This window comes from Cyprinodon tularosa, unplaced genomic scaffold (assembly GCF_016077235.1).
Source record: "Cyprinodon tularosa strain WSP-4 unplaced genomic scaffold, ASM1607723v1 ctg505, whole genome shotgun sequence".
Taxonomy (NCBI): domain Eukaryota; kingdom Metazoa; phylum Chordata; class Actinopteri; order Cyprinodontiformes; family Cyprinodontidae; genus Cyprinodon; species Cyprinodon tularosa.
Window position 1 is genome coordinate 582,661 of NW_024039236.1, and position 22,787 is coordinate 605,447.

The 22,787-nt window shown below is 40.1% G+C and overlaps 1 protein-coding gene across 4 annotated transcripts in view; it reads left to right on the forward strand.

Annotated features, from left to right (window-relative positions):
* The window catches only part of LOC119795242 (attractin-like protein 1), a 437,403-nt gene that overhangs the window by 142,601 nt on the left and 272,015 nt on the right, over positions 1-22,787 (forward strand). For all 4 annotated transcript variants that reach the window (XM_038303135.1, XM_038303136.1, XM_038303137.1 and 1 more), the window contains one exon: positions 5,026-5,163. In XM_038303135.1, coding sequence (XP_038159063.1) covers positions 5,026-5,163 — 138 coding nt within the window. The remainder of the gene's footprint in view (positions 1-5,025; positions 5,164-22,787) is intronic.

The window sequence follows — 22,787 nt, forward strand, 5'->3', positions numbered from 1 at the left end:
AGACGTAGACCAGCCTCCTCCAGCCGTTCCAGCACCATGGCCAGCGTCCGCAGGTGATCTTGGTCATCTTTCCCTGTGAGCAGGATGTCATCCAGGAAAATTGCCACCTGGGGAATGCCCTGCAGCAATCCCTCCATTATCCGTTGGAATATCGCTGGGCTGGATGATACCCCAAAAGGTAGTACTTTGTATGTGAACAATCCCTTGTGCGTGTTTATGGTCACATACCTCTTTGCTTCCTCATCCAGTGGAATCTGGTGATAGGCGTGACTCAGATCCAACTTTGTGAACTATTGTCCACCCGCCAGCGTAGCGAACAGGTCCTCAATTCTGGGAATTGGGTACTGCTCCAACTTGGATATTTGATTTACTGTCAGTTTGTAGTCTCCGCACAGTCTTACTGTCTCATCTGGTTTTAACACAGGAACAACAGGCGCCGCCCACTCTGCATGTTTTACTGGTTCAATGATCTCTTGGGCAAGGAGACGATCCAGTTCCACCTCCACTCTTCCTCTCATGGCATAAGGAACAGGCCTAGCTTTAAAAAATCTGGGGACTGCTTCCTTGTCTATGTATATTTTTGCTGGGGGGCCTTTAAATTTCCCTAGTTCTTTATTAAACACCTCCCCGTATTTTCCCAAAACCTCCTCTAAAGTTTCCTTTCTAACATGGTGGATTTTGGTTTCTGGACTCCCCTGTACCTCTACTGGTTTCCCCTCCAGGATGTGGTGGACTTGGGGGGTTGATCTCCACTGTAGGCCTAACTTTTGAATCCAATAACGACCAATCAGACTGGGGCCTGACCCTGCTACGACTACTACCGGTAAGTCATGCACTCGTCCCTTATGATGCACCTTAACTAGTGCTGCTCCCACAACTTTTACTCTATGACCAGTGTAGGTTTTGAGTTGCACTTTACATGGGTGTAGCTTTGGTGCCTCTTTCCCCCTCAAGGTATTGAATACGGAGTGGTTCATTACTGTTACTCCGCATCCTGAGTCCACTTCGAACTGAGCGTCCGTCTCATTAACTGTTAGTGTCTCTATGAATGGAGCTACCGCTGGTACGTCAAGTTCATCTATTTTGTACAATGTGAACATGACTCTGCATCCATGCTCTCTTTGTCGTCCTCCCTCTGGCTGACGTAATGGGCTCCTTGTGTTCTCCCTTGTCTACTTGTCTGCCCACCACCCCCTCTAGTCTTCGACTGACCAGCTGGGCCTTTGGACCTACATACTTTCTTAATGTGGCCAATTTTTCCACATTTGTGACAGGTTTCTTTAATAAACCTACATTCACCCGCTGTATGGTGCTCACCTCCACATCTGTAGCAACCTTTATGCTGGAGCTGCTGCCGACCTGGGGTCTGTTTTGATGAAATTTTATGCACCACTTGCGGCGTCCTCCCATGTGATGCTGAAAAATCCAAAGATTGTAAGTCTTTTACATCTTTGCTGGCTGTTTCAATCGCCTGAGCTAACTTCAACGCCTTGTCAAAGCTCAAATCTGGTTCGGACAACAGTCGGCGCTGAATGCGGTCATCTCCGATGCCACAGACCAGTCTGTCCCGTATCATCTCCGACAACTTATCTCCATAATTGCAGTCTTGCGCCAATTTCCTCAGGACAGCAACATATTCCATGACTGTTTCACCATTTTTTCTGTTTCTGGAATTAAACTTGAAACGTTGCACAATCTCACTGGGTTTTGGGTTGAAATGGTCCTTTAATAACTTGACCAGCTCATCGAACGTCTTGTCTCCTGGCTTGGCGGGGCTTACCAGATTTCTCATTAGGCTATACGTCTGACTGCCCACTGCACTGAGCAAAATAGCTTTCTGCCGACCTGCATCATCGATCTCATTAGCTTCAAAAAAATGGTGGAGCACCTCACAATATTCCTCCCACGTCTGGGTTTGGGAATCAAAAGGAGCGGTACTTCCTACCATGCCCGCCGCCATGGTCCTCTGTTGATTTCCACGTCCGTTCTTCTTCTTTTTTTTTTAAACTTTGCAATTTAGCCGAGAGCCTTGCTCATTTGTCTGCCGAGGAATCCGCTGTGCCTTTATCCTCGGCTTGACTTTATCCTCGTCGCCATTTATGTGGTAAATTACAAGAGACTTCTTATTCCACAGGAAGGTGGTTTATTTTTATAACATGAACAGCATACAGCTTCACACGGACTTTTCTTTTCTACTCTCTTTCTACTGCCCGCACTCTTCTTCTACGGTCCATAACAATACCAACAAGTAACAGCGCTTCCTAGTGGGCATGTATGTATTACACTTAAACTCCACAGTTACTACAGATAGAGAACTTCTTTTAACATTGGTTTCCAGGGATTTCCTTTGCAAGGATTTCTCAGACTTTGAGAATCTGACTGCTGTTTTAACACAGACATAGATACTTTTATTATCAATTATTCCATCTACTTCTTAGGAGTGCAATAATATTTCCATCCTTATGAATGCACCCATTCATTGGGTAAAATATCAAATGTGAACAGCTAATCTGTTTTTATCGTTTCTCTATTCTGAAGAATAGAAATGTTTTTATTTCAAAGACCTGGGTTGTGTTGTAGATTGGTATGACTGTATTAGATGGACATATATTGCATCATATTGTTTGCAGATTTTTCAACTGAATTAAATCCAAATCATATCAGGAAGTTGTGTGAAATCAGAACACATTGTTTAGTCATGTATCGTATTTGAATATAGCTGCATTGTTACCGCATCGTAGTCCATTCTTCTCTGCTGCAGCTCGTATCCAGTTTGTTGTCAAGAGTTTAGGTCCTTCCACTTTCCTAACTACTCCAGCTGCTTTCCCTGTCCCTGCTAAATATATATTTCCATTTATGTGAATAAATAAAAGGGAAATAAATAGATTTGCATGCTAAGCTTACAGATTTTAAATTGCAAAATTGTTAAAAGCCATGTTGAATTTACCTTTCATTTCATAATTATGTGCAGCTTTATCAATCACATAAACTACTAACAGGGTACGATGACGTTTTACTAATGAGAAAACCACCAAACAGCAAAAACTGATCTAAAAGTAAGTTAAAAAAATAATTAATAAAAGTGTATTTATCCAGAATTATAGCAGGGTAGCAGGCTGACCTTCAAATAGAATATTTTTTCCTTAAAAATTATTATTCACTTTTTAATAAAATATTTTATTTAAGTGTAAATAATATAAATGCTTCCTCCCACAGTCCAAAAACATGACTGTTAGGTTAATTGGCTTCTCTAAATTCTCCTTAGGTGTGAGCGTGAATGGTTGTTTGTCTCTGTGTTGCCCTGCGATGGACTGGTGACCTGTCCAGGGTGGACCCCGCCTCTCCCCCGTAGACAGCTGGAGATAGACACTAGCACCCCTCACCACCCCGCTTGTTAAAAAATGGATGGATATAACTGCATTGGCAAACTGTCTTACTCACCTGCTCAAATTAAAAGAAATATCGACTTTATTATAAAATATTTTTATTTTCACAGTGAAGATACCAAACTACCAAATATGCAGTAAATGAAAAGGTTTTATTAAAATACTGTAAATTGGCTTGATTTCAGAAGGTAAGTAAAATGATCTACTTAAGGAATAAGATTTTTGCACTTATAATAAAAAAGAAATCTCCATTATCTCTTTTTAATTGAAATATTTACATTCAAATAGAGGTGAAAACACTCATACCGTTGGCAAGTCATTTGCTAAAATAAAGGAGGAGATACACGTATCAAGGAACGTTTACTTATTTCAATATCAGTTTTTGCTGTTTTTCTTTTGTTTCTTAAAGGAATAGTACACCCAAAACATGATTAGCCTTCATTTTCTACCTTCATGAAAGTGCGCATTCAGCTCGGCAGAGAACTCATGCTCTTCCTCAACACTGAAGTCCTCAGACATTTTTCTTTCGTTGTTTCTTTCTTTGCACAGGTAAACAGCACATTTCTTCTTCTACGCTTGCATTATCGGCAGAGCAGACGCTGAATGCGCACTTTCATCTGGTTTGGTCTGCCGGCTTCCATAGCGTCGTGATCGCGCATGTGCACGCTTTCAGGAAATCCTAAACACTACTGTTTATGCTCTAAAAACATTCTAAATGACTTAGTTTCGAGTAAATTCTGGATGCTACCCACTCAGGACACTTGGAATACATTGGACGAGCAGTATGGAGGAATATTGACACGTTTTTTGTGGACTTTTATGGACCTTTCTGTCTCGGGCGCCATAGACCTCCATTATTTGAATGTCAGCAGACAGCAAGAAGCCTCCCAGATCTCCAGATGCATTTGAGATATCAAAAAAGTACTCCAGAGTGTTGTTCAGCATGGGGGTGAGTAGAAAATGAAGGCTAATCATATTTTGGGTGTACTATTCCTTTAACTTCAAACATATGGTGTGAATTCTGTTTCAATATTCTTACAAGCAGATGACATTTTCTGTAAATAGAAATTCAAAAATTTGTGCAAATCAGAAATTAAAGTTGGGAGATCTTTGTCAAAAATGTTTTCGAGTAACTTTGCTGTTCTGTTGATCTTATAATAAAAAAGTTTTACTTTGCTGATTTTATCAATTCATATTTTTTTACTGAATTTATACAATCTAATTTTATTTTTGAAATTTCACTTTTTTATAGGTTTCATTTTGTGAACTCAAATATATATATATATATATATATATATATATATATATATATATATATATATATATATATATATATATATATATATATATATATATATAAAAAGGTCTTTTAATTTTACTCTTAAGACCTTTTTTATCATGAGGAGTTTGAACATTTTCTATATTTCCCACTTTGTTTTTACAAAAAGCCTTCTTCGCCAGCAGCAATAATGGAACAAAATTCCCTCCATAGAAACATGCAGGTTCTCCAAAACAATCCAGGTAGAGAGGAACAACAGCCCAAACTTTTAGCAACAGATCAAAGTAACAAATGAAAGCAAATTATTTCCGTCATGTGGCGGCTAATAAACCAGCGATTGTGTGTGTGCTCTGCTTCCAGCGTGTCAGTGTAACGGCCACAGCAGGTGTGTGAACAGCAGCGTGTGCGAGCACTGTGGGAACCTGACAGCAGGGACACACTGTCAGACCTGCATGCCTGGTTATTATGGAGACCCCACCAATGGAGGGAAGTGTAACGGTAAGTTCTTTCAAAGCCTTTGAGCTAAAAATGGGGTTTAATCATTGCCAGATCTCAACAGGGACTGTTATCAAAATAAAATTCCTTTTCACATCAAAAAAATGTATACTCCTCCTCTAAAACTATTTAAAGTCTTTTTTTTTTGCCCTCTACAGCTTTTCTTAAAACAGACATTGTAATAGTAGCTGACAGTCTGATGAGGGCAGTGTTTAAAAACCTTGGGATCCTGGTTGCCTGTATTTTAGATCAGAAAGTGGAGCTGCATGCCGTCAGCAGAGTGCTGTGAGCGCATTGTGAGCAGAACAAGACGCAGCAGTGGAGCTTTGGTTGGTGTCATGTGGAAAACATTACACCCTAAAGAACAAATGTGTGTGCTGTAATTTAAGGGGTCATTTGGGGGGACGGCTTGTTCCTTGGTGGAGCACAATGAGTAGAGAGCAGAGAGAGGAATGAATGAGTGAGCAAGTCAGTGCTGTTGAAGGCAGGCAGAGGTGTGGGTGCATTGCTCTTTCTGTGACTGATGTGCGTTTTGGCTTGGTGGTGGCATGACATTAAATCGCTCTTAATCATTTTCTTATTTCCTGACTTCCCTGGTGGATTTTCACAGCGAGTGTTCAGCTGATGGATGCATGCCACCGCCGTCTCCTCTGTACCCAACAGCCGATCAGACGCTCTCTTTGCTGCTTTGCCTTCATTTATATTTTCCTTCTTTCTTTTAGTTTCTGCTGTTTTCAATTCCATTATAATTTTAACAACTTTTCCTACATTTCTCCCTATTTTCTAATTATTTTATAACAAACAATTGGAAAAGAATATTCTTTTGATTGTTGTACTTAATTATAATGTTGCTGACTTATTCTGACATACTGAATGGAAAAAGCTTCCTGGATGGGAAGCGAAATGTCTTAAACTTGGAATCAACGTCCAGTGGATTGTTTTTGTTTTTGTGGAGTAACCTGACTTTCCTTGCCTTTCACAGTTGTTACATTTCTAACATAAGCTTGAGTTTATTTTATTTGCTTTCTATACAGTAGAGTAATGAGCACATGTCTGGCAGCTGAAGGAAAGTAAATATAATCTAATTATAGTTCTGTCTATAAAAAAGAAGAAAAACATCCCAAACCAGATTTTAAAAGTAATGCCATATATGCCAAGCATTTCTCCTGGTAGTGTTTACTTTTTCCTTTTTTAGCCTAAAAAGTAATATTTGACGCAGACATAAACGTTATTGTGCACCTTCGTTATCTGCTTCACTGCACAGTCTTCCGCTCTAACTTCAGTGGAAGGTTTTCTCCTAACGCTAAATGCAGAGTCTACCTTTGCCTTTTAAACTTTCACTGAAGTGCCTCTGAAATGGGTTCTTTGTCTTTAATATGGGAGCACTGACTAAAAACAGACTCGGGTTTGTCAACTATCCGTCTTTTACTTTTTTCCTGCAATAATCATTTTGTGCCTCAGTTTACACAGCCTCCATCTTCCTCCCTCGTTTCCCCTTCCCTCCAAGCCATTCATCCTTTTCTCTGTCTCCATTCTTTAGATTTACCTTGAGCTAAACGGCCAGGAGTAAATGATGTGTGGCCGATTAGAGCTCTGAATGATGGAGAGACAGTCTGCCACAGAGGGGGGGAAAGGGATCGGACTGTGGAGGGAAGGATGGAAGGGAGCTGGGAAAGCAGAGGGAGGGAACAGGACAGGGGAAGGAAAGGAGGCACGCAGGGTTAATATGAGTGGAAATGGACAGATGTCCTTGGTTTGAGGACATGATGGAAGAGGACGAGGGAGGAATGCTACAAGCATGCTTAGTGTGGGGGATTGTATTTGAGTCAATGAGTCGATGCAATCAACTGGTTTTCCTTAGATAGAAAACTTTGTATCAATTTGACTGTATGATCTGGTTGAACTGTAAAGTGCCTTGAGATGACATGTGTTGTGAATTTGGCGCTATATAAATAAACTGAATTGAATTGAATTGAATGGAGCGGGAGAGATAGACAGAGGAGAGGGGAGTCGTCCCTTCCCTGTCCCCGTGACAGATGATTAACTAACCTTGTCAAATCTGGATAAAGTGTGTGTCTGTGTGAGTGTGTGCAGGGCGTTCGTGTCCTTTCTCTCTGACTGGATCATTCACTTTGTCCCGCACACTCACAAAATCAAGCCGCTCACGGTGACCTTAACAGCTGCGGTCGACAACCACATGGTGTTTCCGTTTGGACATTCAAATCAGATGATAGATTTTAAAAACAGAAACCGTGAATGTTTCTACCACCTCCTGGTTCATTGTGTTTGGCTGCTTCCTCGTCTCATTTTTACTGGAGACACGGCCCAGCTACAGGTACGTTTCTGTAAACATATTTTTCAGGGCAGGCTGTTAGTGTTACAGATGGAAACACGTCTGCACCTGCTAGCAGCGCAGTCGCTTTGGGAAACGCTCATGCCAGCGCTCAGCGGCTGTTTGGCTGCATCCATCCCACAGAAATCTGAGCAACAGTGGATTACCTCTGCATCAAAACAAGATATTTCCATACAAGATAACATAAAAAAATAAAGACTGTGTGTCTGTAAGGATTATCAAGGTTATGTTCAATTCCTAAATATTCAAATAATGAAGTTATTTTTTGTTCATTTCTCCAAAGTCTGAAGTTCACATAAACTAAGATCCTTATCAACTAAAGGTTTGAGTTTTTAAAAATAAAAGCAGATAAAAACAAAGTTTCCCAATGAAATATAGCAAGAAAAAAGAGAAGTTTACTAAAATAAAATGGTAGAATTATAAAAGCTTTACTGAACAAAAACGCTAAATAAAAAAAAATTTGCAAAATGATCAGGCTTAAAGAAGAAAAGTCCTTATGAAACTATTCTATTATGCTATTCTTTACTGAAGTAAAGAATAGCATAAAAAAGTTAAATCACACCTTCAGATAACACAGCTTGAAACCCACATTAGGCCACAATGTAGTAATGGACTATGCCTAATTCATGTTTTCATCTTTTGTAGAATTGATAACTGTATCTTCATGGATCAGCCTAAATAGTGGATCGGACAGCTGCAGCTGATCCAGAATGCTGCTGCCTGGGTCTTCACTTAAACTAAGAAGGCAGAGAACATCCACCCAGTTCCAAAGTCCTTCCACTGGCTCTCACAAAATACCCTTATCTCACAAAATAGATTTTAAAATTCACCTTTTATTCTATAAATGGCTGAATTTCTAAGCTCCAAAATAAATTAAAGATTGTTGTTAGCAGATTAAGCTCTCAGAGCTTTCTGCTCAAATCTATTCAGCACACCCAGAACCAGAACTAACTATGGAGAACCCGTGTTTAGTTCCACTATCTGAAATAAACTCCCAGAAAACTGAAAAAAAAAAAATAATAATAATATTTGTTCAATTGTTTACAATTGGGATCTTAACATTATTAGTTACGTTTCCTGTCCAAATTTTCCCATTTTTATCAACCATCCCATCCTTTTGGTTCATATAATCCTCCTATTAACTTTGATTCTTTAAAATTATTTCTGCTCTGTGTCACCTCAATGTACTTTTTCTATTTTTCTCGTGTGCATCACTTTGAATTGTCTTTCCACTGAATTAGGCTAAATACAGAAACTTGGGGAAATAAACATGTTGGATATTCCCTTAGATTGAGGGCAGAGGCTTCCTGACATCATGACATCACTCTAAGCAGAATAGATCACCCTCCACACCGTGCACCGCCGATTATCTGATCAGATTAATATTTGACAAACCACAGTGTCTTAGAATGGGATGATCAGGGGTTATATTGGTACTTTTTTAAAATTGAAGTCAAAAATAAATAGATAAATCCAAGGACCCCAGATGCCCCCTACACCCCCCTTTTCTTAGTACTGCAATGCAATGGACTACTGAGACAAGGCTCACATGTTTCAGATCTTAAAGCTGATTCATATCCAAAATGTTTGTAAAGAGCACACACCAAACGTCTGGGATTTCTGGATGTATGACTTTGGAGTTTTATTCCAGCCTGACGGGTAGAGGCTGCAGCAGCTTGTAACAATAAAAACAAAAGCCTGTAACAGTCTGTCACAAAGCTTTCATCTGAAATCCCTGAGCAGAGGTGTTAAACCTGGAGATGGCTGCTGGCTTTTATTAAAGGAACACTGTAAAATGGAGGGAGAGAGATCATTTGAATTGTTTGTGTGAAGGTAGAAGCCATATTTATACATGCTGCTATGTGACTCTTATTATGGATGCGTTTAAAGACTTCAAGTAAAGGTAGGAACCCCTGGACTGTTATTGGGAATCATTCATATCCGTATTTAGTTTCTAAAGCACAGTTCTCTGCTGGATTTCTTAATGAATTGGGGGTGGGGTTGCTCATTAGAAGGTGGACATTTATCGTATCGCTCATCATTATCGTGATACTAACAAAAACTAACAAACAATCCACTGCACTTTGTTCTGAGTTTGAAGACGTTTCTCTTCCATCCAGGAAGCTTTTTCAATTCAAAATGTCAGGAATAGCATTGAGTTCCAGGCTTTATACAGCAGCCAAACAAAGCCTTGTTTTTGTTTAGAAAACATGCAAATTGGAACAGAAGAAGGGGTCCATCCCTTTGGAATGGGGGTCGTTTGGCTTCTTTTGTTAGGCTGCAATGCCCCATACCCGTCTAAGTGTCTGAAAAGTCAGTGTTTAAAGGGGATTGTTGGACTGGCTGAATAGACGAGGTCCTGCACTCTCCTGCGCAGCCCCAACCCCAGCACTTTTTTTGTTTGAATGACTATGACCTGAATGACTGAGAACCTTCACCAGCATTATCGCAATACATTTCTAGTTATGATAACGATTTTGATTTTTCGTCTTAAAAAAAAAAATCAGACTTAGTGATGTTGGAATGAATTTGATTCCTTCATCTTTTTCATTATTTCATTTAGAACAAAGGTCACAGATTAGCGGACCTTGGTCCGGATCCGGACCCACCTGCTGGCAAATCCGGAGCCAACCTGATTTTAAACATTTATAAATTACTGCATGTTGTCCGACCACGGTGTCTAATTTCACTTGCGCAGCTTTTCCTGTTAATATGGTAAAGCCCTCCGGAGCGTCCAGCTCCAGACTGCACATGATTCAAATTATCCAATGAGCTGCTGTCAGTCTGGGATGCTGTTGCTGCTAGTTTTAGACACAGCAGGCAAACCTGTGGCAAGCCGGGCGATGGGAAAGAAGGAGAAGACGATGAGAAAAAGAGAGCAGAGAAAGTGTGGACTGCTGGAAGAACTGTGGTGAACTGGTGAAAGAAAAGTGAAATGGTGCTCAAAGATGACCCTGAACATTTAGAGGATGTTTGGCTCAACCTGCTGCTGTGAAGCAGGATTCTCCACCATGAACAGAATCAACAATAAATCTGGATCCAGGCTCAAAATGAGCTCCTTGATATGTGCTTGAGAATGGCTTAGTCTCCATTCAAACCCAGGTTTAAAGCCTTGCAGGGCAGCCTAAAGCCCACTGCCAACATTAAGACAGAAAAAAGAAAGAAAATAACAAACGGTCAGTTCAGGTGCTTTATAAAATATCTGAGTCAAGTAATTCTATATACTAAACTGAACGATTTTTGTTCTCTACTTCAAAAAACACTTTAGATTTTAAAATGGGAAAGTTTTCTATTTTTTTTTTTTTCATTTATATTTTGTTATTTAAAAATTCAATGTATAATATGGATGCATAAACACCTAAATTTATTTCAGCGTTAAATTAAAAGTAACAGATTATAATTCAACATTTTTCCGGAACTTTACCGGTTAATGATTTTTTTTTCTTTTTTTAACTGTCCTGTCTGGCAATGTGTCAATAAGAATAATTGTCTTGATGCCAAAAAGAGCCCAACAGATTTTACTTTCACAAGTGGAGCAGTAGTGCTATCGCCATAGTGTTCCGCTTGATTCATGCATACAAAATAGCTTTGTTATAATTATGCAGGGAGTTTTACAGATTATATGGACACTGCAATGTAGGAATAACAGGAAAGGAAAGACAGAAAAAAAGGAGAAAATATGAAAGAAAGAGGAGATAAAAGGGAGATAATGACAAAACATTTTCAGTCTGCTTCATCACCTGCAAAGAGATGTGAAGATAACAGCACAACCAACAGACATGGTACGAGATATACAATAAAGTAACACCTAGATACTATCACTGAAGTAGTATTATTTAATCTGACATGTGCTCTGTGTTACCTGAAGATATGAGTGTGGGCTTTCTGTATGGAAGTGAATCTCAGAGTACCTGGAGCCAAGCACCTGTAGTTGTTTGTGAAAGTGCACTTGTGCATGTAAAGTTTATCCATTGAGAAAATGCTCAATAGTGGTTGTGGAGAGCCGAAGAGGCGCACCCCCAGAGCACTGAGTCCAGCGCCGGGAGACCCAAAGCCCCAGACGCCCAAAGGGAGTGTTAAGGCACCAAGAAGGGGCCAGCGCAGGAAATCCGACCCCCACCCAGGGAGGAGGAGAGACAGCCCTGAGGAAGTCCCCCAGCCACCGCAATGCCAAAGCCCCCGGGAGCCGCGGGGACGAGTCCGCTGGCTCCGCCAGCAGCCGGCCACCCTAAAGTGAATACGGTCAAATGTAGCTCTATGTTTATGTGTATGTTGCAGCAGTTCAGAAGTAAAGCGATATAAAATGAAGTCGAATCTCCAGTCGTTTTTTCCAGCAAGATGGGATGTTTCAGCTAAATCCACAACAGACCCAATAAGCGAATCCGGATGGGGGTGCTTCGGGCCCGGCCCCCGACCACGCACCTGGACCAGACCACCCCCAGCAAAAGCCCCCCAGGATCGGGGCCCACATGCCCTGCACAGGCCACCCAACCAGAGCCACCTAAGAACAACTTCAAATAATTAATGAAGAGTTTTTGTTATAACGATAGTACCACAAATTATCATGATTTTAAGGCCCTAGTGGCCAGCGCTACCTAGTGGCCAGCGCTACCTAGTGGCCAGCTATGCTAAGATACACTAGTGAGAAGCCTGTGTTCGATTTTATTTATCCCGATTCTTAGATCTGTGTCATGGTGGAGGTGAAGGTTTGACAGGACCCAAATGCAGATGCAAAAGCTTGAGGTACTTACTTGAAGGTTTACTAACAAAAGGGTAACAGAAGCAAAAATCCAAAAACATAAATCCTCATAATCCAATAAAATAGAGAACCAGGAATACTTAAAACAAGGAAGCAAAAAAATGACGACAACCCAGCAGAGAGTGGCTAAACATGAGGAGAATATATGGGAGAGAGAAATAAAGACCAGGCTAATCAACAGATTGGGAGCAGGTGTGAACAGAGGCAAGAAGGGAGCTAGGGGAAAAAGCGACTGACACAAGAGGGCAAACAAGAAATATCTAAGAACTCAAATACAATCAAAAATAACTAGAACACAAGAATGGAAATAAGACCAATCAAAACTCAGAATAAAACTTGAACAGAACCAAAACCATGACAGATCTGTTTATTGTAGGTTTTATTTTCAGTTTGTTAGTTTCTTTCCTTTGATTGGTTCCTACGTTAGCTTCTGGTGTCGGTGGTCAAAGTTAATGTTGTCCTCCACTATAATGTTAAAGCTACAGTGTGTAATAATTACAGGGATATACAGTCAGAAATGTAATATATAATACATAACTATGTTATTTATCATCATCTACGAGCTCAGCCTCTTAACCTTAATATTTGCGTTGCCTTAGAATTCGTTATTTATAATTACATAGGAGCGGGTCTCGCAGCCATGGAGGCAGACATCTTTGCGCTACGGCAGCGCAGAGCCAACAAACTAGCGATTGCGAGATCGCCCATTACGCTCGAAAGTAACTACGGCAAGTTGAGATGAACTGAGACGGTACTGAACAATAGATGGCAGTATTATGCCTGAGAATACTCTCTGTAAAATTATCTATGTAAACAAACCTCATCACTTGAGAAGGTAGGTGATGCGGACGTCGTGGAAGACATTTTGTCCCGTAACGCTCGCCGTACTGTTGGGGGGGAGAAGCGGTGGGGGGGAGATGTTCATGTTGCTGCGGTCTGCAGTCTGGACGTTAGATGTCACTAAAAATTACACACTGTAGCTTTAAGTTGTTTGATTTGTATACGTTAAGTTTGCTCTATATAATATACAACAGTTCACCAATCAAACCTTCTTGTTTACCTTCAACAAATATTCTGCTGTTTAATAATAAATTAACTATTTTTATCAAAACTGAAAGTTTAAGTTTATGAAGTGTGCAATTATCAATTGATTAGTTAAGATATAAAACAGGAAGATAATTAGAAAACAAACAAACAAACAAAAAAAAGATTTATAACCCTCATAAACTGAGATAAAGAAAACAATAATTTAATTACCAGGTATGTCGCTCTGACATACTGTCAGACAGAAACTGTGAAATAGTGCTCACATCTGGTTGCTGATGGAAGTTTGTTAAAACTTGGCTCCATAAAGTTCATTAACTCATCGCATTCTGTCATCACACCTAGATAGAGGATGAATAGAGACGCCGTCTTCTGGATGAAGACCACATTACAACAATGAGAAATAATTATGTCAGGGCGCACCTTATTAGTTAATCTGATTTTTAAAAATTATATTCTTACAACCCATTAATCTAGAATTAATTATAAGTCAATTATTTGTTTGCCTCTGTACTGTAGTTGTTATGTAGGAATAGAAGAAGGACAGAAAGTGTAATGATTCCAAGTGCTTAATAAACAAAATAACATTTCATTGGATGAAGTTATAGAATTCCTTTTTGAAATAGAAGTATATCCAAATACCAAATAGTAAGAAAAATAAGCTTAAAAAGATGTGTTATAGTACCTGTATTATTGGATGCAATCAATTTTTTATTAAGAACATTCTTAATGGTTCCTTACATGTTTTTTTATTTTTTTATTCAAAAAGTAAATATTAAGATAATTGTACATGTAGTTTTGTCTGTTGAGGATCGATTTTGTGTAAAAGAATTACATTTTTTAATAAATTTTAAGGCCATAATAGTTTATTCTCTATTAGACCATCAATAGATTAGAAATATGATAAAATACAAGTGTTGTTCACAGCTTATGGATTATAAACCCAACATCTTCATATGACCGATACCCTTAAGAATGTTTTTTAGTAAAGGGTTTGTTTCTAAAAGGAATCATTTTTTTCTGTAAGAATTTAAACACAGTTATGAGAAGTCATAACCTTTCATTTACACTGAGAATATCCCCTGCAAACAGGTCTTTGACAGTCTTTTATCATCACTTCTATTGTTATTCCACTAAATACAAAAGACATTTACATTTTCAGTCCATACTCTAAAGGAAATATTAGGAAATAACTTCAGCTCCATTGTACCCAAAACGAACGCACCTGTGTCCTGTTGTGCTGCCTCCTTCATCGCCTTCAGGGAAACATCTCAGCTAATATGATCTCTTCTTGTACTTGTTATGTTTTGTGCTTCGGCATATAACGCTCCTCTGCCATGAGCATCTATCACTGAGCACTTTTATTACTGCCATCAATTTTTGCATGATTCACATCAGTAGTTCACTGTCCCCCGTCTCACTGAGGTACTCCATTTATCTCTGTACCAACAGAAGCTTTATGCACTCTATGAATGTCTATGAGTACTCATGGGGAGATGCAGAGTAACACTGTTTCTTCAAAGGACGCGTCTCCCTTTCACACGCCTCACTGAAGGATTTTCCTAGCAACTGTCGCCCTTTTCCTTTTTTTTTTTCTTAAAAAGATATGAAATCCACCTTTAATACAAAATAAATGGTTCTGTCCATTTAAAGACAGCCATTGAAAGCTAAACTGTGCTGAATGGTCCATAATGCTATCCTCCAATTAGAGGGGTATCTGTGTCTGAGGAAGGGCATAAATGTGTTCAAATGCAGAATACCTGGAGGGCTATCTCTTGAATAAAAGAGTAATCCAGCAGTTCTGTTGAGAGAGTGTGTAACTAAGCCCTTCCTCAACTCCTCAAGTTCCTCAGTGTAGTCTTGAACGCCAACGTAATCCCCTCCAGAGAGAGTAAATTCACTCAGATCCGATGGCAACATCCTCTGTCTTATTTGAAAATATAAGTAAAAAAAAAATCCAGAAAGATTCTATTAGTCTGGCTTGTCAAGTCTTACATGTATAAGCATCTTTTTTTTTAATAGACTCTGTGTCTGTTTCTGTGGGCTAAATGAGAAAGTATTGCCCAAGCACCTCTCCAAAGCTAATACTACTGAAAAGATATGTTGGTTTACAATAACAAACTAATCAATGTTTAATTATCTGGTAAATATGACTTAAACCAGACTACAACCCATCCCTTAATCTAACAATTTGGTGAAATCCCTTTGATAGCTCAATTTAAACAGTTGTATTAAATTCAGAAACAAGAACCTCCGACTTAATGGGCCTGATTTTAGACGATAAAAGAAAAAGAAAAAAAGACTTAGTTAATTCTCACCATTTTATAATTAGATTTTTGATTGCTGCTTTATTTCCCATCTTTCTTGGTTGAAAATACAACCTTATCGGTCATATCAGCTGCGTCAGGTCTCATGATGAAGGGTTTTAAAACTTTAACTGAAGAGTTGCGGTGGCGACCTCTGAATATGGTAGCAAATGGATTTAACCAGTTAAATGGCCATACCAAGGTCACCGGATACACCTGAAGAAGTATGAATTAAATCAAGTTTATTCTTAAACCTTTGGTAGGGTCTAGCCTGCCATATAAAACCTGCAATGGCTAAAAGTACCCTTATTATTGCTGCACCAGGGATGGAACATTACCAGTTAACAGGTTAACTAAAGAATCTCAAGAGGTCCAGAGTGTCCCTGCAGCCCCGGAGAAGTTGCAGGAAGCCGATCCAGGTCAGGGGAAGGTTGGGCAGGCAGGAATACAGGAAACCTCCACTCGATGAGAGGTTCTGACCCAAAGAGGAACAGAGGAATCCAGGCTTCCAGGGATCCTCAGAGCATGAAGGCAGTTTCAGAGTCAGACGGGTCCAGAAGCATGCCCGGACAGACATGCACAGATGCAGACAGACAGCATCCAGCAGGAGTCCAGGGATGGTCCCGGCGAACAGATCAGACGGGTACAGATAGGGCCAGTGGATGAGAGGGAACGGAATCAGGAGATCAGAATCACTAGGAAACCCTGAAACACTCTCACCACTGGTTTTTAATAAACTCGCCTGAAGACACTGGCTCCAGAATAATCTCCTCACTGGAACGGGGAAATGAACCTTGGACTAACTAAAACTAACGCGCGCCGGCTACCGTTCATTCATCCTGTCCGCTGAACTGCTGCTAGTTTCCTCACATGCCTGGAAGATGTCTAGTGCTGCTACCACAGATGATCTCGCTCTCCAAATGGAATTGAACGATTCAGATTAGCTAGAATGAATAGAAGGGGTAGAGCGTAGCCGCCTGTGGCCCGGGCTGCCTGGCACTACTCCAGTCCGACGCGCGGATGACGTCATACACACTCCGCTTTGTTTAAAAAAAATTTAAATAAAAAAAATATATATAACGTGGATGTCTGGGGGACAGTGATTGGCCTACATGTTATGAATGATGGCGTACCATAAAGAATAAATTGTGAACAGTTTAGTTTGTGCCTTCAAGTCGTTGCCCATAGGAAGATGTTAGTTGGATATAACCTAACGGAATATCTCCAGAACGGCTCCAAATGACACAAAACTCACATGGGTGAGTAGAACATGATGGAATAATGTAAAATCAAGGGCCAAATGTAAAAAAATGGTGATCCCCTTTAAAAATGAGCCAGGAATGAAAAGAACAGGCTGTTAAAGGAATCTAAGGTGTTGTCATTCAGTAAGTCCCCCAGCTTAAGAAACAAAACAAGGTGATTTAAAATGTAGTGTGAAATTACACGCTTGTTTTAACAAAAACAGCAAGACTAGCTCCAGTTAGAAGTCTTGTAACTATATCACTACAGAGACCACTGTCAGTCAGTCAAGGTAAAACCTAAGAAAAAAAAGTTGTTCCTGGCAGCCACAAAGCAGGCTTAAGATGGAGGAAACTGGACTTTGCTTCTCTTTTTTCTGAATATTTTTTTTACATTCATTGTCAATTCTGTTGACTCGTACTGGAGCAATCTGTAGTTGCAGAGCTGATGTTTTTCAGCACTCTGAGGCCCGTCCTCTACCCTAACCTAGTTCAAATTGGACTCTCCTATTTATAAATAGGCTTTTTGTTTGGCCCATGAACCATGATGACAATGCTTGATAACTTCTTTGGAGTTAGTTCCCAGACATAGCTTGGAAAATAAGCTAAAACCACATCCCTCCCCCTTTGGATGACCATTTATTACTGTGGTATGGTGACAGAAAAGTGAGTGTATTATTCTTAAACATCTTAAGAATAATACACCCACACTCTGCCCTTTTTAGAGATGCTATGAGGGGATTGCTCTAAAATGTCTCAATTCCTTTAATACTGTAGCATGCTGAAGATAGAGGCTGTAATATGATGCACTAGGTTCTGTGACCATGCCAAAAAAATGCAGCTGGTATAAAAAACACACAACATTAAAGGAAGAAGATGGACAGACTACGTGGTCTGGCCAGTTCAGCAATGCAGAGGAGGTATCTGTGAACCGGCTCTGGATAAACAGAAGATGACTATGATTCTGAAATCTTAAAAATGCAAATAGTCAATATACCGTAGTTGTTTGTCAGTTTCTGCAAGAATGAACCAATATGTAGATTTTAAACTTCCATGCTACACCATGCATATGTATTGTATGCGATCTTGGCTTGATGAATGCTTAGAGTATCTCCAATTAATGGAAACTCTCTGAATAATAGAGCTGTTTTTATTTTTACAGACCCTCAAAGACTTTTTACAGATCTCAATATTTTATGGTGTCGTGTTTTCATTACCATTTTTCATAGTTTATGGCTGTTAATTTGTATATCGCAAATTCACGAAACGCTTAATCTCACCTTATTTATGAAATAATAGCAGCCGGGTTGCATGATGCTTGTTCCTCTGTGACCATCTGATGTTTACACTCAAACTAAGTTCATTGTTGAAAGTTGACAACATCCATATCTGTATATTGTATGTTGAGTCACAAAAGTAATTTTATTTTTTGGTTAAATGGGACAGAACAAAAATATTCAGAACAAACACTAGTATACCGTATTTTCACGACTATAAGGCGCACTTAAACGTCTTTTTTTTCCCTCAAAATGTGCGGTGCGCCCTATGGTGCGGTGCGCCCTATGTGTGTTGTAACTGCGACTTTTGAGACCACCTCATTGAGGAGATGATGAAAGAGTGGCTGAATGTAAGGAGACCAGGTGTTTTTTTTCCACCCCTCACCATCGCTGTTAATATGTAACTCCATGCCTTCCCATCTCACAGCTGATGTGAAAAACATGGGGAAACAAATGAATGCTGTGCTCGCTGTTCAACCGCTCAACATCGGTGTGAACCAGACCCAGCAGGTGCAGCAGAAGCAGCGAGTTATCATGCAAAGTCAATGGTTGACGCGCATATAGGTGCAGCAAAAGGTCCTGCAGCGCGTTTTGGTGCAGCACGTCGGGAGCGTTTAAGCATCTGACGCACCGCCAACGCGCTGCTGCTGCTCAGATGGAAAAATTGAAGTTTTGCTGCTGGACGCGCCGCATCAACCAATCAGAGAAGCTGATCTGGGAGCTGCCAGCGAGACTGACACAGCGCTCTGATGACATATGATATTAACGCAAATGGAAAGGCTGGGTGGATGCGTGGCTGAGACAGGTGTATGTGAGGAGACCAGGTGCTTTTTTCCACGCATCACCATCGCTGCGTGCCCATCTCACAGCCGATGTGAAAAAAAAGGTGAATCAAATGAACGCTGTGCTCGCCGTTATCCCGGGGGTCTGACAAAGGAGCTTCAACCGCTCGACATCGGTGTGGAGCGGCCGTTCGAAGTAAGGCTGCGAGCGGCGTGGGAGCGATGGATGACAGACTGAGACCACAGTTTCAGGATAAGTGGAAGGCAGCGCCGGGCAAGTTACGCCACCGTTTGTGGATGGATTGTAGATGGACTGTGTCTGCTGGCTCTGTTGTTCAAGCTTTCGCAAAAGCCGGCATTATTTCTGAGGAGGTGCGCTGCACGGAAAGTGACTGACAGCGAAGAAGGGGAAACTGGCATGTCTGATTTAGCGCAGCTGTTTTATTCAGAGGAATGCTGAGGATAACAGAGGATGATGACTTTGATGGGTTTGATTAATACTTTGTAATAAATACATGAATAAAGCACAATCGTACTCAAGTTTGCTTCCGCTCTATTTTTCTACCTGAAAACTTAATTCAACAGCAGCCTGTGGGCCGGGTCTCCTCCTCTTCAGCGCGGTGGCTGGCAGGTGTTTTTTCATCTAAATAATCTAAATCTTGCAGCTATATTTGCTGTGATCAGTGGGAATAAAGTAGTTATTTCTGTCGGAGGCGCTCAGACCCCCACATACCAGCGGTGCGCCGACAGGAGAAATCCTTTCGTTCACCGCGGCTGCTGGCAGGTGTTTTTCATCTAAATAATTTTAACTGCAGGCACCAGGATACCGGTAATAAAAGCGAACATATTCCGTCGGCAGGTTTCAGGATTTTAAGTTAATTTAGGAGTGACCACAGCGCTGTGTCATCTGCGATGTGTCTGTCTCACGGCCAGCACCCATGTTTGATTAATACTTTGTAATAAATACATGAATAAAGCACAGTCATACTCAGTTTTGCCCCCGCTGTATTTTTAAATACGCAGTAGAGGTATTTAAAGGTAGTAGAGGACATGTACCTGTATATAAAAAACGCGCCCTATAGTCCGGTGCGCCTTATGTGTGTGTTAAATACAGAAATGGGACACATAACTGAGAGTGCGCCTTTTAGTACGGTGCGCCTTATGGTCGTGAAAATACGGTAGTATAGGACTAGATTTTTGGCCAATTCATCAAAAGATATTACCTTCAACTCTGTATGACCTCCTAATATCAGATCTCTCAATAATTGCGCTGCTGGATTTAGAATACTAGCCAATTACACACAGAGGTAAGATTTGTACTTTGATGACTTGTTATTATACAATAAATTCACACACAAAACCCCCCAAAACAATAAACAGATTTTGTTTAAGAAGTCATGACCTGAAAATTGAAGTTTTTCCTGTTAAAACGTGTGAAAAAAAACAGACATTTCATTGTTCTGTCAACCCTGATTAATCTGCAAATGTGAGCAGGAACACCCATCTGAACTTGACCTTATGCTTGAATGCTGTTATTTAATGAATGTTAACATAATTTTATATTTAGTTACTAAAATAAAATAAAAAAAAGTGGAAGGTTGTCATATGCACATATGTTCAGCTGCTTAAAGGAGGAGCACTATATATATATATATATATATGTATATATATATATATATATATGTATATATATATATATATATATATATATATATATATATATATATATATATATATATATATATATATATATATATATATATATATATTTATATATATATATATATATATTAGGGATGCGACGATTTATGAAAACCGTCCGAACTGTTCGGTTCGACTGTCTCGGTTCAATTCGTGTGTGTTTCGTTCGGTTCATGCGCTGCTCCTTTTTCTCATAGGCGAAGCGATTACACTCCAGAGCAGAAGGTGGCGGTACTGCGACCAAAGCCAACCACCAGTAGTAAACAAGAAGAAGAAGAAGCGAAGCAGCTTAGCTAGGTGTAGCAGGGGAAAAAAGTCAGTTGTTGTGGAGAATTGTGTGGGTAGGGCGAGTGGGAAAGAACATGAGTTGGAAGACGCGCCAGCAGCACTTTATAGGTCTGCTGTATGGGACCGCTTTGCATTTAGAGTGACCTACGATGACGGCGCAAAGAATGCTGTGGATAAAAGTGCAACAGTGTGCAAGCATTGTGCAACTCGTTTTGTTTATGCTAACAGCAACATGACCAACATGTCATGCTAACCCCGAAATCCCACATACTCCATCAGCGCTCCGCCCTGCTGCGCTCCAGACCACCTGCACAAAGCAAAGCCTACAGCCCCCACTGTGGCTTCGTCCGCTCTGCTCTGAGTCCCTTGGAGATGGTAGAGAGCATGCGCCAGATGATTAAATTCAAAGCAGCAAAACATGCGGAAATGATCCAGGGTTTCCGCGGATCATTTAAAATAATTACAATCCATTATTTTTTGGGGGATTTTTTTCATTAATTTAACATGTATCGAACCGAACCGAACCGAAAACCGTGACCACGAAACCGTGAATCGAACCGAACTGTGGATTTTGTGAACCGTTCCACCCCTAATATATATATATTATTTTTTTTTATTATTTTTTGCTGGATCTATAACATCTTTTCTATACCATCTTTCTTATGTGTCTATTACGTCCTTGTCTCAGTATATTCTGAGTTGTATTTAGGCAAGCTGGGGGAGACATTGGTGGAAGTTATTATAATATAGTGAGGCTGTTGACAGATTTTACATGTTACTGTCATCAACACAGGTTCATCTCCTAATGGTCAGCTGTGTTCGAAATCTTTATCTCTGTTTTATTTTTATTACCATTCTTTTCTATGAGTTTATGAAATTAGTTTCTGTCTACCATGCATCAAAAGTACAGTTTACTATGCTAGTTCACAAAAAAATGCCAACAATACAGCATGGAGATAATCATATATATCTTGCTTTGAAAGAAGGGCCAATACATAAAGGCAGAAGCACACCAGATCTGCTTCAGTATTTGCTGCATTAGGGTTGCATAACGTCTGCAGCAAAAGGAATACTTGAGCTTGGGTCATGATTGTGACAATGGAGTGATGTTATCAGTCAGATTAGTGGCAAAGTAAAACACATCCGATTTGGCAAAAAAACAGTTAACTCTCTGAATAATGAGGTAAACCCATGAGGTCTGTCCCCATAAAGTAGGGGAGGTCTTTACAACCTCACCTGGGAGGGTATACCCTAGGGTGACCAAACGTTTTTTTTTAGAAAGTCAGGAAATGTCCTGAATTTTTAAAATTACCTTAATTGGACCATTAAATTTACAGGCACTAGGGCACTGCGCACGACGCTGCGTGTGACGTAATCCCTGAGCCGCGTCAGTGCGGGCAGCCCTGTTCTTAATCAGAATATAGATAGTGTGGCTGTCAGTACGGCAACAACATGCAAAAGCGCAAATGTATGTTCAACGACGATTTACAAAAGAGTTTCCCTGCTTTCAGACCGGGTCGAGACAAATGGGAGGCCTTGTGCACAGTGTGCAAAGGAGGCACATATGTCTCGGTGTCCAATGGAGGTGCAAGGAATCTGAAAAGCCACCTGGACACCAAAAGTAAAGATAGTCTATTGATATGTTTGTTGGTTTTTGGTACATTTTGAAAAATTTTTGCTACACAAGAGGTATTTTTTGTTAATTAGCTCATTTGTTCATTTATTTTTTCCAATAGCCTACAGAACAGACATTATTTCCTTCATTGCTGAGGCTGAGTATCATCTGTTATTGGGAGTTGAGAGTTATTGTTAACTTTTATTGTTAAGTGAGGGATGTTTAGATGAGACATTATTTCTTTCATTGTGCTTTTCATTCATT